Source organism: Squalius cephalus (assembly GCF_949319135.1).
Source record: "Squalius cephalus genome assembly, chromosome: 9".
In the NCBI taxonomy this organism is placed as follows: domain Eukaryota; kingdom Metazoa; phylum Chordata; class Actinopteri; order Cypriniformes; family Leuciscidae; genus Squalius; species Squalius cephalus.
Window position 1 is genome coordinate 28,096,520 of NC_137130.1, and position 15,367 is coordinate 28,111,886.

At 39.1% G+C, this 15,367-nt stretch overlaps 1 protein-coding gene across 1 annotated transcript in view; it reads left to right on the top strand.

Annotated features, from left to right (window-relative positions):
* Nucleotides 1–1,406: 1,406 nt before the first annotated feature.
* Nucleotides 1,407–15,367, top strand: part of LOC307163952 (poliovirus receptor-like) — a gene marked incomplete at its 3' end in the record, with an annotated part of 46,646 nt that continues 32,685 nt past the window's right edge. The window contains exon 1 of the mRNA XM_079880299.1: nt 1,407–1,603. Within this exon, the coding sequence (XP_079736425.1) occupies nt 1,531–1,603 (73 nt within the window). The 5' untranslated portion in view covers nt 1,407–1,530. The remainder of the gene's footprint in view (nt 1,604–15,367) is intronic.

The window sequence follows — 15,367 nt, forward strand, 5'->3', positions numbered from 1 at the left end:
GATTAGAGAAATGTAAATCTGAAAACCAGATTTGCATTAATTAATTAATGAATTAATTTGATTTAAACTGAGGCAGTTATGATCTGAGAACAAAAGAGCTGTAATAAAAACAGCTGTCAACAAAGAGTGATCAATGTTACAAAATAAAATTAGTCAAATATTTAGGAAGTTATTGCCAGTCATATTGATCAAGCTTTGAGTAAAATGTAACCGGGAATAAATGTAGTTGCAGTTCTGAACACTGTGGTTTGTAATGTATTACAGAAAAACCACATGAATGTGTGTGTGTGTGTGTGTGTGTGTGTGTGTGTGTGTGTGTGTGTGTGTGTGTGTGTGTGTGTTTTGTCTACTGACATTTCTTGAAAAGATATTTTTGCAGTGATTCGTCAGCTTCCCGTTAAAAATCAAATATGGGGCTGCTGTGAATAAGGTCTAGGGTACCCTTAATAGGGCATTATTTGAGGGAACAGTCATTTGTAGTGGTGTCTGAACCCATAGTGGACGTTATTGATACTCATTAAATCCCACAGTGACGAGTGTACAAATGATGTACGCTCAACAGCTAGATAATACCCATAATGCACTGTGAGAGTCGAGCGCTGAATAAGGTCCCGCGTCTCGCCAGAAGATGGCGCCGCAGCAGAATCACATCATCCATCCATTTTCCAAACCGTACATCATACAGGTACAAATTCATTTTTAATTGATTATTAAATTGTTTAATTACGGTTTATACATGCTAGTTTCCATAGCAGAGTTCATAGCCGATTTTTTTTTTTTTTAAGCTATAAGCTGCATTGGCATTGCAATAGGCTAACGTTACCAGTGTTTCTCACAGGATTTTTGGTAAAGCTGTGTTGAGTGGACCTCTGTCCCTGAAAAATAAAGGAAACTTTCATAATTATTTTTGTATTAATTTCCATACTTGGAAATAGATAAGCATATGATCTTTTATTTTGACGGAAACTGCATCAAGCTTTTATTTTGGCAGTTAAAAAAAAAATATTACAAACGCGTCTCATTACATTTCTAGTAAATTGCGGTAATCGTCAACTATGCTGATGTGGAAATAATGCGTAACTGGGTAATGGGTTCCTACACTCCTGACAAATTAATTGTCAACTAAGTGTTTTGAAGGTAGATTCTTTCTTCTCCATCTCTCAGACTTTTTTGACAGATACACACTTACACTGCACGCTCGCTCATAGCCCTGAGAGGGAGGTGTTTAAAGTTGTGATTGGCCCAGCCCAGTGTCAATCAAGAAAAGAACCAATGGGCCGCTGAGCTACGTGTTTCATGGGCCGCGTCTGTCAGAAGGAAAAAAACTATCTACCCATCCAAATAAGTCCCGCCCCCGGGAGTCAGCTTCTCTCATTCTATTCGACATCACTATTATCTTAGAAAACGAATTAAATAATGTATGGACTAAAGGCAAACGCAGCTGAAATAACAGGGTGAAAGATTGAAACAATGAATGGGTAGACTATTTGGAGTAGGCTATGGGTCGATGGACTGTCTAAAAACAACGAAATGCTCCCTTTCTCTCCCGTGACACTGATGCTTGATCTTATTTTATTTTCATTCCTCTACGCAAGAACTTCAGGTGAGTAGGCTGCATAAATGGTTATCAATGTGCTGTTATCTTTTTTTTTTTTATTGTAAATTTCAGTACAAGTACACAAACAAACAGAGGTTGTTGAAAGTGATAACAGAATAAGTACAAGTACTTGCAAAAAATACATTTCATGAACAAAATGACAATACATACAAGAGGTTACAGTGATTTCAATAGCTTAAACATGGCACATTGTAGACGTGTATTTATAGCCAAAGGGCTTGTTGAATGTTCAAGAGAGAGCAAGTATTGGCTAAAGTCCTTTAGAAAGATACAAAAAAGAGGTTTTCTATCGATAAACTTACATTTGTGGATAAAAAAACTTTGCTAGGAAAAGAAGCAGATTAATAACAAATTATCTATTAGAAATATCACTTTGGACTTTGGGGACCCCAAAATAAACTTTTTTTTAAATTAAAGTAAAATCTTTGGAAATATTTTTATTCACATAGTTCGAAAAATCAAGCCAAAAGATCCTTGAATATAAGCACTCCCAAAAAATATGATCAATAGTTTCTGGGGGTAACACAGACAAAAAGAGCATTCCTCTTTGATACTAGTATGAAATTTAGACAGACGATAGTTACAACAGTAACATTTATGAACAATCTTGAGGGAGACCTCAACAACTTTGTTGGTAAGCAAGAACTCTTTTTTTTTAGAGAGCAAAATCTTTTCCAATCGATATTTTCGAACTTATTATTCCAAAAACTGATGCAAGGGGGAGCAGAAGCACAAGGTTTGAGAAGGATTGATCTGATTTTCTTGTTGGTGAATTCACTACTGACAAGGAGACAGTTATCTATATAGAGGTTAGAGGAGTCTAAAGAGGAAGGAGAACAAGAAGGGCCTTTAGGACAGGATTGAAGTAGCATTCTAACACCAGAGGGAATAGCATCAAAAATGACTGCATATTCTTTTGGGGGGGACCGGAAAAGAAAATGCATCCATAAAGTCTCTATAAGACAAGAAATTGCAGTTTTCATCAAGAAGCTGTGACACTAAAAGGATATTTTTATCAAACCAAGAATGGTAGAATAATGTTTTAGTCTTATATGTAATATCCTTATTGTTCCAAATAAAGTAAGTGTGTAGTGAAAAATTGTGATTGTACATAAGAGACCAACAGGATAACATCTGTTTGTGAAAGTATGCCAACTTCAAACTTCAGATGGTATAATTGCAACTTCAGATAGTATAATTGCAATGTATAAGGAATTCAAGCCCACCCACAGGCTTTAACAGGAAGTTAGGGATACAGTTCCATATAGAAGTGGGGTTCTTAAGGAATGATTTAATCCACTTGATTTTAAAAGAGTTGTTAAGTAGAGAGAAATCAATAAGATTGAAACCCCCAGAAGTGTGATCAGCTAACATTACACTTTTTTTTAATTAAGTGAGACCTAGATTTCCACACAAAGTTGACAATTAATTTGTCTAATCTCCTGCACACCTCCAGAGGGACATCTAAAACCATAGCAGGATATATAACGCGGGATAATACTTCAGTTTTAGACAGCAAAATCCTACCAGAGATTGAAAGGTCCCTCTGTAACCAAGAATTTAATTTTCTTTGAATATTAATTATCAAGGGGTCAAAATTTACTGACATCCTCCTTTTTTGATCTCTGCATACCATTATGCCCAGATACTTTAACTCTGCTTTTACAGGAATATTATATAACGTGTCATATGTTGAGGAGCCTATAAGGAAAAAAGTTCACATTTATTTATATTAAGCTTAAGTCCTGAGGCTTCTGAGAAGGATCGAATGCTGTTCAGAGCTATAGGAACTTGATCCTTGTTTTTTAGAAATAAGGTAGAGTCATCTGCTAGTTGGCTAATTAATAAGGAGTGTTCAGCAATTGAAATTCCTTCAATATTGCAGGAGTTTAGGTGAGTGGCTAGAAGCTGCATCGGAAGAAGGAAAAGAAAGGGTGAGATGGGACAGCCTTGGCGGATACCTCTCTCTATGTTGAATCTCTTTGTTGTACCCTGTTGCAATTTGATAGAGGCATTATTGTGTTTATAAATAGTCTGAATGGAATTAATAAAATTCTGCCCAAATCCAAAGACACTTAAGGCTCTGAAAAGAAATGGATGTTCAATGGTGTCGAAGGCTTTGTAAAAATCGAGAAAGAGTAAGAAACTGTCATCTGCCAATAAATGTGAATAATCTATTAAATCGAGAACTAGTCTAATGTTGTTGGAAATGAGTCTTCCTGGAATGAAGCCCGACTGACATTCATCTATAATACAATCCAGGACGCACTTTAGTCTTTTAGCCAGTACAGAGGCCAGAATCTTGTAATCGTTATTTAGGAGACTTATAGGCCACCAGTTCTCTATATATAAACTATCTTTTTGGGGTTTTGGAAGTAGTGATATAACACTTTGTGTCATGGATGGGGGGAGAGCTCCATTGTGGAGACATTATGTGTAGACATTATGTAGGAAAGGGATGATGGCTTTTGCAAATTTCTTAAAAAACTCAGCAGTTAAACCATCATTGCCAGGGGATTTATTTAGCTTTAACCGGTCAACAGCCTCCGCAATATCTTTAGGCTGGATAGGAGATTCACACAATGATTTATCGACTTCCGAAATAGTAGTTACACTACTTAAGTTCAGTGAGTCAAAGAAGTTATCCAGATTCGACTGAGAAAATTTTGACCGATATAAGCTTTTATAAAACTCCCTGCATACATGGGAGATGTCATTGTGGCTTGTTAATATAACTCCATTTGAAGCTAGTTTGTTAATAGAATTGTATTGAGAGCGTTGCTTTTCTAGCTTAAAAAAATAGGCAGTATTCTTTTCCCCTTCCTCAAGCCATCTTCTTCTAGATCGAATAAAGGCACCTTTTGCTTTTTGCATATACAAGTTATCTAGCTTATGTTGAAGATCCGTCATATTAACTTTTTGATTCTCAGTTAAGTTCTCATAAGGAATATTAGATAAATAAATAATTTCCTTGATTATGTCAGCTTCAAATGATTTCCTCAATTTGGCCTTTTTAGCTAGCCTGGCAAGCCAGACCTACATCAAGATGTTAGGTCTGGAAACTCACCATAGATGGGGTTTAATCCGAGGGGCGGGATAAACGGCTGTCTTTCAAATTCCCTCTGCACGCAATAGGACAGCGCTTCAAACAACCAGAGCGTTTTCCCAACAGCGGAGCTAGTTGATAGATTCAACTTTTGCCATATCTGGCCGGCAAAACGACGAACACATCTTCCTTTTTTTAAGAATGACTTAAGTGCCGTTCTTTGCTCTTTTCTCAAAGAAAAACTTAACTCCAAGTCCTCCAGAGTCGCGGCCAAAGCCGATTTCGAAAGACTGTTCTCCAGCAGCCGTCATTCTTTGTTTTCAAGTAGCAGGGAACCGTCGCAACTCTGTTGTCATATGTTAAGCCCGCCCCGCCTACTCTATACGCGACATGATTGGCCTGACCCAATTTAGGTTTTTGCAGCTCGAAAGTCTATGGAGAGTTGCTAGACTACCCTGGCTGCAAAATACATTTTGCTGCCGCTAGGGTGCATCTAGATTTCTAGGCTACTTTTTAGCACCAGCCTTTCTAAAAGTTGTTTGAATTTCAAATTTGAGAAGTTCCCAGTTAGTGCTGAATTTGCTTTCCATTTGTGCTTTCTTAAAGTAAAAATTAATTTTGTTGTTAATAGCTTCAACTAATACCTTATCTTCAAGCAGAGAGGAGTTAAGCTTCCAGTATGAATTTGAGTAACGCGGGATATGACTAGGTTCGTTTAAACTAAGCAGGATGCAGTTATGATCAGAGAAGGGAGATGGTAAAATATCAGTTCTAGATACATACGGAGTATGAGATTTAGTGGTGCAACGGATCATCATTGATCCGTGATCCATTCGGATCAATATCTTCGGTTCGGCACACACGTGATCCGCGGATTGATTTATGGGGGGAAAAAAAGCACTCAATTTTTGCTTATATTTGTTGTTCATTTAAACCGTTATGAACCGCAGCGAGCGTGACACCTCATTCGCGCCGCAAGACCTCCAGACGCGCGTAAACGCGTATTTACATTGACTTAACATTGAAATCACTCGCGCCAGACGCTCTATTCGCGTTTGGTGTGTGAACCATAGACTGTAAAAAAATATGGACGTAATGTCCGTGACGTCACCCGTAGGTTTCTGAAGAGCATTTTTGAAGCCTAAAGTGGGCGGAGCCGGCCGTCGCCATCTTGGCCTTGCGTCACTCCCGGATAACAGAAAATGGGCAAAGAGGCGGGGCGTGACTGGAGCTGAGGAGCTCAATTAAAAGTTCCTATTTTTGCCCTTCGAAATATTATAATAGTTAAAAGACATGGCTACAAGTGAGACTGTGTATCGTGATTCTGTACTATTCTGCTAGTTGAAAATGCATTATGCCGTAACTTAATATTACTCTGAGAGTGTGTGTGTAAGACAGTGATTTATGTGCATAACAGTTACATGTCAGTCACTCTTTTTTTATAGTCTATGGTCCGTCAGCGCGGCATCGCTCGTCAAGTTCATAGAGAGCTTTTTCAGTCCATTTTAAATTCTGATTTTGGCCACCTCTCCATAGATATATTGCCTATGAAGTTCAAGTAAATGAGCTAGAAAATCCGCGCTCATTCAAGGATGTACATTTAACGTTATTGCATGGACGGAGAAAGCGCCGACGCCTGCAGGATTTCATCTGATGGTACATAAGCATATTATAATCTATCTGTTCCGTGAGAGCAGAACGAACAAGCCTTTATTGACGTTTTTAAATCTGATAACTCCAAAAAGCAACGAAATTGTCAGACATCCATTAGTGCATGTTCACAGAGGAAAACAACTGAAATACAGCGCTGGTTGTTCTCTCGAATGATACTCGACGACAACGACGGAATCCAAAGCCGTGGGCGAAGTAATGGGTGTTTTAAATTGTATGAAATAATCCCGAAAAAAAAGCACAAAACACTGCAGAGGTGGCAAGTTCAGCAGCTAAAATTTGCTGAGGTGAACTGACGGCAAGTAACAGCAGACAAACGGCTAGCATTGACATCAGCGGCAATCCACCTGTCACTCAAGTGGCCACACCCTTGCAGAACTTTAAATATTAATCAACTAAACGGAAGAGTTATAAAAAAATTCACCCCCCTCACAGTTGTCATAAAGGGCCAAATTAGCTGTATAGACCAAAGCCACATACAGACACCAGGCTGTAAACATGTTTTTTTCTGCTGTAAAGTTGGTAATATTAACATGAGGGAGATACAGATTTGACTCACTTCTGACAACAGCCTCAAGCGGCCAGTCAACGAATTGCAGTTTAACTCACTTCCGTGTTGGTTTCAAGAGAGAGACGGGGAGGTTGCCGCTTGGTGTGAATGCAGCACGAGGGTGAGGGCGGGCGAGAGAGAGAAAGAGTGCCTGCGAGTGCGAGTGAGTGAGCGAGAGTGAGGTCTGCGGTCTTGGCCATTAGTTGATTTACTTGTTTTTGTGTAGGTAATACGTTGTCAAATATGTTTAAACTTAAATAAACTACCTATACAAGTAGTTATGTCTCTTTGTATTAATGTGTCCTGTTATTGACATAATGCGCGTCATTGACAAAATGCGCAACCAGATGTTCGAATAGTTCGAATATATGTGTTTTTTTTAGAGGGAATATTCGAACGTCATTTTTGAGCAATTTTGACAGCCCTATATGACAGTGGAAACACATCAAGCATTGGTCCATGTTTAAAGGAAGGAGATATGCCTTTTTATGTTGCACTTTAAGTTGTTTTTCATTAATTATGTTAAAAAGAAGATATTATGCCTTGTGCACTTTAAGTTGATTTTATATATTTTAATTTAATAATTTAAAAGTGTTAATAAACAAAACAAAAAATGGTTTTTTTGCTGATCCGAAAAATGATCCGATCCGTGACTCTGATCCGAGAAACGATCCGAACCGTGAGTTTTTTGATCCGTTGCACCCCTAATGAGATTAAACAATAGTCTATTCTAGCTTTGAGAGACCCTGAATTATTGGACCAAGTGAATTGAAAGGATGTAGGATTCTTATCTCTCCAGATATCCAGTAGCCCAAGGCGTGACACAAAATCAGACAGATGAGAAACTTTGTGAGAAGATTTAGGGGGATGACGATCAAGAGTGTCATATAAAGTTTCGTTCAAGTCACCAGTCACCACCTAAAATTACATGTATATTTGGATATTTACAACAAAGGGATTTTATTTGAACCTCTATTAGATTAAATAGTTCTTATTCGATCTACGTCATCAATGTTCGCGGCGGCCATGTTGTTGACATAGAAACCACGGCAACTGCCAGTCTGACAAGCGAGGTAGCGTTGGTATTATCGCTGTTTTTTTTTTTTTAAACAGCGCGATGGTGTGTTCAACAGCAATAAAAACCCTGGAGTTAGTTTTTATGCGATATCGACTGTCAGAAAACGTGAAGGGAAGGAGACAGAGCAGTTGAGCCAGCGCAGGAGAGACTTGTGGCTAGCTAGGATAAATAGGCTAAACTTTCAGCCAACTCCCCACAGCAAAGTCTGTTCCCATCATTTTACCACAGGTAACATTAGAGATATATGCCTCACAGCAAAGTCTGTTCCCATCATTTTATCACATGTAAGCTAACGTTACAGTTTTTAGATAGCACAGTTTATACCTACACTGAGAGTTTTCAGGCATGATCAGACATCAGTATCATGTAGTAATTTGCAGTTAGTAGTTACTGTAGCTTACCTATGAACATATAGGTCTGGCATTGATACTAGGTAGGGAATTAGTGCTTGTATGATACTGTGTTATTTTGTTACAGCGCTCCTAGTAAAAATTAGTCTGGAGCCCTGACTTGTAGGTTGAGGGTGAACAGTCCCTTTTGTGTGGATTTCTTTTAGGTAAGCCATCATATCTACACGACAGCACTCATCCTGATTGGGCCCCCTCATTGAAGCTAGCAGGAGAGACAGGTCAGACAGGAAAGGCTGAGAGAGCAACAGACTTCACATCAAGAAAAAGATGTGTAATGGCCAGGTACAACAGGGTGCAGCAGCGAAGAACACAGGCATCAAGTTCAGGGAGTGTGGCACAGGAGCAAGACAGCCCAGGGATGAACACTACAGAGGCTTACAGTGAGGTTATGGATGCTTTTGAGACAGTTGAGGAAGATATGTGCACATCTGAAGTGTGCTCCAAAATACAAGCTGATCACCAGAGACTGCTTACTGACAATATTACTCTGAAATGTCAGCTAGCCACAGAAAAGATAAGCATGGACACACTCAGGGATGATGAGAAAAAAAGTCAGATTTTATACAGGTTTACCCAGTTTTGCTACATTAATGGTGCTCTATAATTTCATTGAAGGCTCTCTTACTGACAGTATTAAAACTTCACTAACCAAGTTTCAAAAACTTGTGTTGGTACTGATGAGACTCCGCCACAACTTCCCAGAACAGGACCTTGCCTACAGATTTGGCATTTCACAGTCTACTGTGTCCAAAACCTTTGTTTGTGTCATACATGTTTTGTATGTGAAACTTAAGAAGTTTATCTTTTGGCCGAGGAGAGATGAGCTTTGGAAGTCTATGCCAATAACCTTTCAACAACATTTTGGGTCAAGAGTGACAGTAATAATTGATTGTTTTGAAATTTTTATAGAGAGGCCTTCAAGTTTGACAGCACGCAGTCTCACTTGGTCTTCATATAAACACCATAACACTATCAAATACCTTATAGGCATCACACCATTTCTTTCCTCTCTAAGGCATGGGGAGGGCGTACTACCGATAAACATGTCACAGAAAACTCAGGCTTACTCGAGCTACTTACCCCCGGTGATTTCATCTTGGCAGACAGAGGTTTTAATATACAAGAGAGTGTAGGGTTAAAATGTGCAAAAGTTGTAACACCCAGTTATACTCGAGGAAAGCTACAGCTGTCTGCTCTTGAAGTTGAGGCCACCCGCAAAATCGCACATGTCCGCATACATGTAGAAAGAGTGATAGGATTGGTGCTCAATAAATATGGGATACTGTCAGAGAAGATACCCATCTCCTACCTGGTGACATCAGGATCTGAGATAGCGGTTATCGATAAGATAACTACAGTGTGTTGTTGCCTTACCAACATGTGCTCCTCAGTTGTACCTTTTGATTAGATGTGTGTGGTTGTAAAACGGGTTGTTAATACATGTATAGTGTTACCTTAACATCTTAATCACAAGAGTCAGGTTCAGTGTGGAATAAGACAAAGTTATTTTAATAGTCATCTTACATTTTAGCATTTAAGGCAGTCATTAGAAATGGTATTGAATTTCATATTTTTTGTATAGAATGACAAAATACAATGAACTGTGTAAATACAAATACACATACAAATTATAATAAAAACCTGTTACATCAAAATCCTCATTTCATGTGTCATACTGTACCATCACACTTCAGCTCTACACACCAAACAGTACCATTTGCTCCCCTTATTAGGCATACGTTTCATGTTCATACATGAGAGATGGAACCATATATGAAGGCAGTCCTCACTGTGACAACGCACCACACGGTCACGCACTTTGTATGGTTGCTGCTTGCACACGCAGAGATTGTGTGATGGGATCGGTTTTTCTCTGCTTTCAGAGGGATCCACTTCAGTCACATCAGCTGTGTCAGTCGACATTGCTGATGGGCATGGCCTTGAGAAAAGTTTGCCCACAAGCTCTGGGAGAAGGGCTTTGGAAAAAAGATCCCTAGATTTTGACTTGATTACTTCCCAGAGTCCAATATATGGTTCTATCCTCTCTATGTGTACATCATTTTCTGACCATACAACAAAATCAGCAAACTCCTTATTGCATACAAGCATCTGTGTCTGGACCTGAAAATAGTAGGCATGTGAATGTTTGAGCTGTAATTTGCCATTAGATTCCTCCAAAGAGAATCTGCCATCAACATATTCTTTGAGGCTTATGCTATCATGTGCACAAAACAGACATTTAACCTCCACTACACCATCACCACAGCAGTCACAATGTACTATCCCATCTGGTGTAGCACCTATGTGAGGCAGTTCTGGATTTATTACAAAACCACTGGTCTCACATCTGAAATTGGTGTGTGAATGCATTTGCTGACGATAACAAGTTAGTGCCTGTTGTTCATGATCACACCCCCAAGTGGTTGCTTTACTTGTAAAGCCTGCGCTTAGAGGGTAACAAATATTTTTGATGAGGCTTGGTGATGGATTCTCAGGTGGTGTGGAACAAGCAGCTTTCATGCGTGAGGCTGTAATTCTGTCAGCCCTAAATCTATACCAGGCTTTACTTTTAGACTGTTCTCTTGTCTGCTGTTCTATTGTGTCAGCTTGCCTTTGAGAAATGTCAACTGCAATGGTACTACAGTAACTGTTCGCTTGTCATAGAAATACACTGTTCATCGAATAGATCACTCAGGGGCTGGCCAGTATCGGTGTTCGCCACTGGAGCATAGAACTCTGCATAGTCTTTCATGACAGACAGCAAGACTGGTTTATCACCTGTAGCATGCATCTCTCCCAGAAAAGTAGCGATCTCAGCATCTGTTGGCTCTGACACATCAGGTAGCTTTTGTTTGTCCTTGTATGGTATTGGTTTCCCTTCTGAAAATGTTGTGTCCAGTCTGTGTTTAATTGTAGCTTTTGAGTGAAAGTCAATGTTTTCGACTTCAAGGTACTTTTCCTTTGGTTGTCCACTTGGAAGTAACCAATATGCAGGTTTTTCTGTCACAGTTTGGGACTCACGGAGCAAAACAGCTGCCTTGATGGCGAAAAGAACTGCTCCAACATGGCTACATGTCTCGCCTAATCCCGCCATGCAGGTGCAGTGTGCAGCCAAGATAATGCCATCCTTCTGGGCAGTAACCCATGGGCGCAGAGGTGGGGCACTTAACTTCTGACAGTGTTTAACCTATGAAAACACAAAAACACAGAATTGCTTTCAAGATTTCAAGCAAGATACATGCATGGCATTAATTCTGTTTAATTGTGTGTATGGCAGCTTCTATTCTTATCTCATGGCAAATTGCAGTTCAAACATTCACATGCCTTGGTTATTATTTTCACAAAACACAGTTTCAAAAGGTTTTCAGATATTGTGGTATAGTATCTGAAGCAGAAACAGAAAGTAAGTATAATGACAACAAACGCAATAGCTTCAGATGTTATTCTGCAGCCTGCTGCACCAGCTGTGTGTAGGTTCAAGGTTTACTAAGTTGTGATTTATGCTTCACTAAAATAAAATGTTGCACCACGGAGATAAGTAACAACATTACTCTGAGTAACAACTGTGTAAATCATAAAATGTCACAGAATTATACTCACTAATCCTAAAACAGCCGTTTTCCTGCATCTTTTTTATTGTTTTATTCACTGCAATGTAGAAGGCAATGTTTTTTTATTATGCATGTCTCAGGCTGTTCCACCAAAGGAAAATAAATGCCTTAAGCCTTGTATTTTTTAAATAAGTTTTATTAATAAAGTAAAGGCATAGAACCAGTTTATTTGTAGTGCATTGACAATAGTTTTATATAATTAGTTTATTAATTAAATTAATAAAAAGACAAAGACCTTGAGATATGTTTGATAATTGTACCCGAATTAATTTAAAATTAATTTGCTATATTTCAGATCAATATATTTGTTTTCCTTAAAATTGTAATTAACACTAACTTTATTCTCATCTGAATTATAAATAATTTATTTCTGTATAAAATAATACTACCATTAAAAACAAATTTGATTTTCTTTTAATCAATGTAGAATGTGTAACTTACTCACTGGGGTGACTGTTGTGTGACAGTTGTAGGTTACAGTTTGACAAGAGTTTACAGTTTGTTAAAAGCACAATGTTGTGTTTTATTGCGAGTGTACACAAATATAAGTAAACACTTTACAGTTTGAATGATGTCCTGTATGAACAAAATGACCGAGTATGTTTTTATGTTTCCACTGTTCGATCGCGCCCGCGACATTAAGATATAACACAGCTAATGCAACCCTGTGCTGGTATGCTAATGTTAGCTAGCAATCATCATCAAGTTATGCAAGTAAGTTAACGTTAAGCATCACATAAAAAAAAAACAGTTACATACCTCTGCGATCACGACAATGTTTGCCGACTTTGCCAGAGATGAAGTAGTTATATGACTCAAGTGACTTGAAGGCCTTCAGCTCCTGCGAAGTGTATGCGGATACTGTATGAACGAGATAGTTATAAATATCCGGATAAGTTACGGCTGGCAATAAGGACGGATCTTTACTTAAGGCTATTGGGTCTATTTGATATGGGTCCACTCCAATCAAGCTTATCTTCTCTTGATACCTACGAGATGAAGCCATTAGGCTAACGTACTGCTCCCCTCAACTCAAATCTGCGTGCGGCTAGGTGCAGGACAGAATGTCATGTCAACAATATGGCCGCGGTTATCTACTTCCGGTGTTTGCGAATAAGGCTTATAGGGAAAGATTCTTTTTAGGGGAGTTAAAGCCATATATATTTATCAGTAGGAAGAGAATGTCATCTAAAGACACCACAAGAAACAGAAAATGATCGTCATGGTCAGGTATCACTTCACTAATTTTACCTTGGAATTTGTGTTTCAGAATGATAACCCCAGCAGAGTGGGTCGACCCAAAGGAAAAGAAAACTTCATCGCCCCACTGAGATTTCCAAAATTTAGTATCATCTGGACTAGCATGAGATTCTTGAAGGAAACAGAAATCAGAATTTAGCCCTTTGGCATACAAAAAAATAGCCTTCCGTTTTAGAACATTACGTAACCCTCTTGTATTAAAGGAACATAACGAGATGCTAGGGAACATTGAATAGCAAGCAATAATTCAATTAGAAAGAAGGAGTAAACCCATTGTAAAATATGTCTATCCTCAAAATATTAAAAGGGAAAATGTAACCAACAAGGACAGTAATGGAAAGAAAATATTGTTAGCTATAATTTAGCTGTAAAAGTTGAGGTAACCAAACCACTTAACGTAGCCTATGATTAAAAATTAACTGTGAACAATTGTTTACATAGCCTTGGCTACCTAACACATTGCGGTTATCCTTGAAAAGATGTAAGGAAAGTGTGTAGAGCAAAAGTAGTAAGGCATCAGGAACATTAAGCAAAAACTTTAAGGTTAGATGCGTGGGAGCTAATTGCAGTCATTGCCCGAGATCTTACTAGGAGGCGTCAGCTCTTTACCATCCACAAAAGCCTTCGGACCAACAAAGTAGGCACGGTGACCCTCTCGACGAGCTTTCTCAACGAGTGGCCATAGCTGTTGGCGACGTTCACGGTCATCAGGTGAGAGGTCCTCGGCGAAGCGTAGATGGTTGTCTTCCAAGAAGGCGGAGTTCTTCGCAGCTTTCCAGAGAGCATCGCGAAAGTGGCGCATTGTAAATTGGACGATGACACCTCGTGGTTTCGGAGTAGCACCGGCTGTATTGCTGTTCTTTATTTTCCCAAGCCTGTGAACCAAGTCGGTGAGATCGCTGACTTTGTCTGCATAAGCAGGTATCACGGATGTGCACACATCCAAAACACGCTGTCGGACATTTTCTCCCTGTACTTCTGGAAGGCCATATAAGCGCAGGTTCCAGCGTCTTTTGTATCGTACCAGCTCTATGACTTTGCTTTCTAGTTCGTTAATCCTATTCTCGGCCGCATCGACTCATTTATCAGTGCGTTCAGCCTTACATTTAATGTCTTTCATTTCTTCCGTCAGAAATTCAACAGAAGTTTTCAGACCTTCAATACCTTTATCGAGAATGTCGGCTCTGTCGTTAATTACAGTCTTGAGAGAAGAGATGATGGCAAGCGCCATGGCTGAATTTAGCTCATCAGAATTGTCGTTGCACCTGCCTTTTTTGGAAGCTGGTTCTTTTGATGGCGTATCGGGGAGCAGATAATCAGCTGCTTCCAGCTCATCCATATCCACAATAACATTCGCTCCAACGTCGGGAGTTGGTTCCATGACTGTTGTCATGGCTGTTGTCTGGCGCTTGGTTTTTGGCATCACTTCACTTAGAAGGCGTAGACTACAGCAGTTCTAACTTTATAAACTTATTCAGAATTTAGCATAGCAAGTCGAGGTGTGTTAGCATAGAATGCAATGGTAAAAGTATGAGACCGAAAATAAATATCGACAAAAATAGTCCAAGTCGGTCAAGACTAAAACCACATAGGATTTTCTGATGAGTACTGAAAAATAAATGAAGAGTATGAGGATTTTTTGTAAATTTTGATGAAAGTTATTTCTTGGGTTCCTTCTACCTGCACGACTCACACCACCGCCATTTTTTCAAGTTCATGTGCTGTTATCTGTACTAGCCTACACAGCTCTAGGGGACGTCATTTTCACAACAACAACAACAACAACAAACAAAACAAAAAAACATCAGCTGCTTTTTACAAGCGAAAATTAAGCCTTTGTTGTGTATAGGGTGACCAGACGTCCCGAAATATTCGGGATAGTCTCGAAATATTCGGGATAGTCTCGAAATCTAAGCTGTTGTCCAGAATCCGGCCCTAATTGTCCCGAAAATTACACTAAAGCAAAATCTTGAGTAGTTATTGTCTGATAAAACACTGTCCGTGGAGTTGAGTCGTCCTATATCCCCACCGGCTGCTCAATGGCTGCAGCATCTTTTTTTTTTTTTAAGTTCTACAAAGACAGGTGCAAATTTATTGATAAGCGAGTGAGCGCAAGTTGCAGC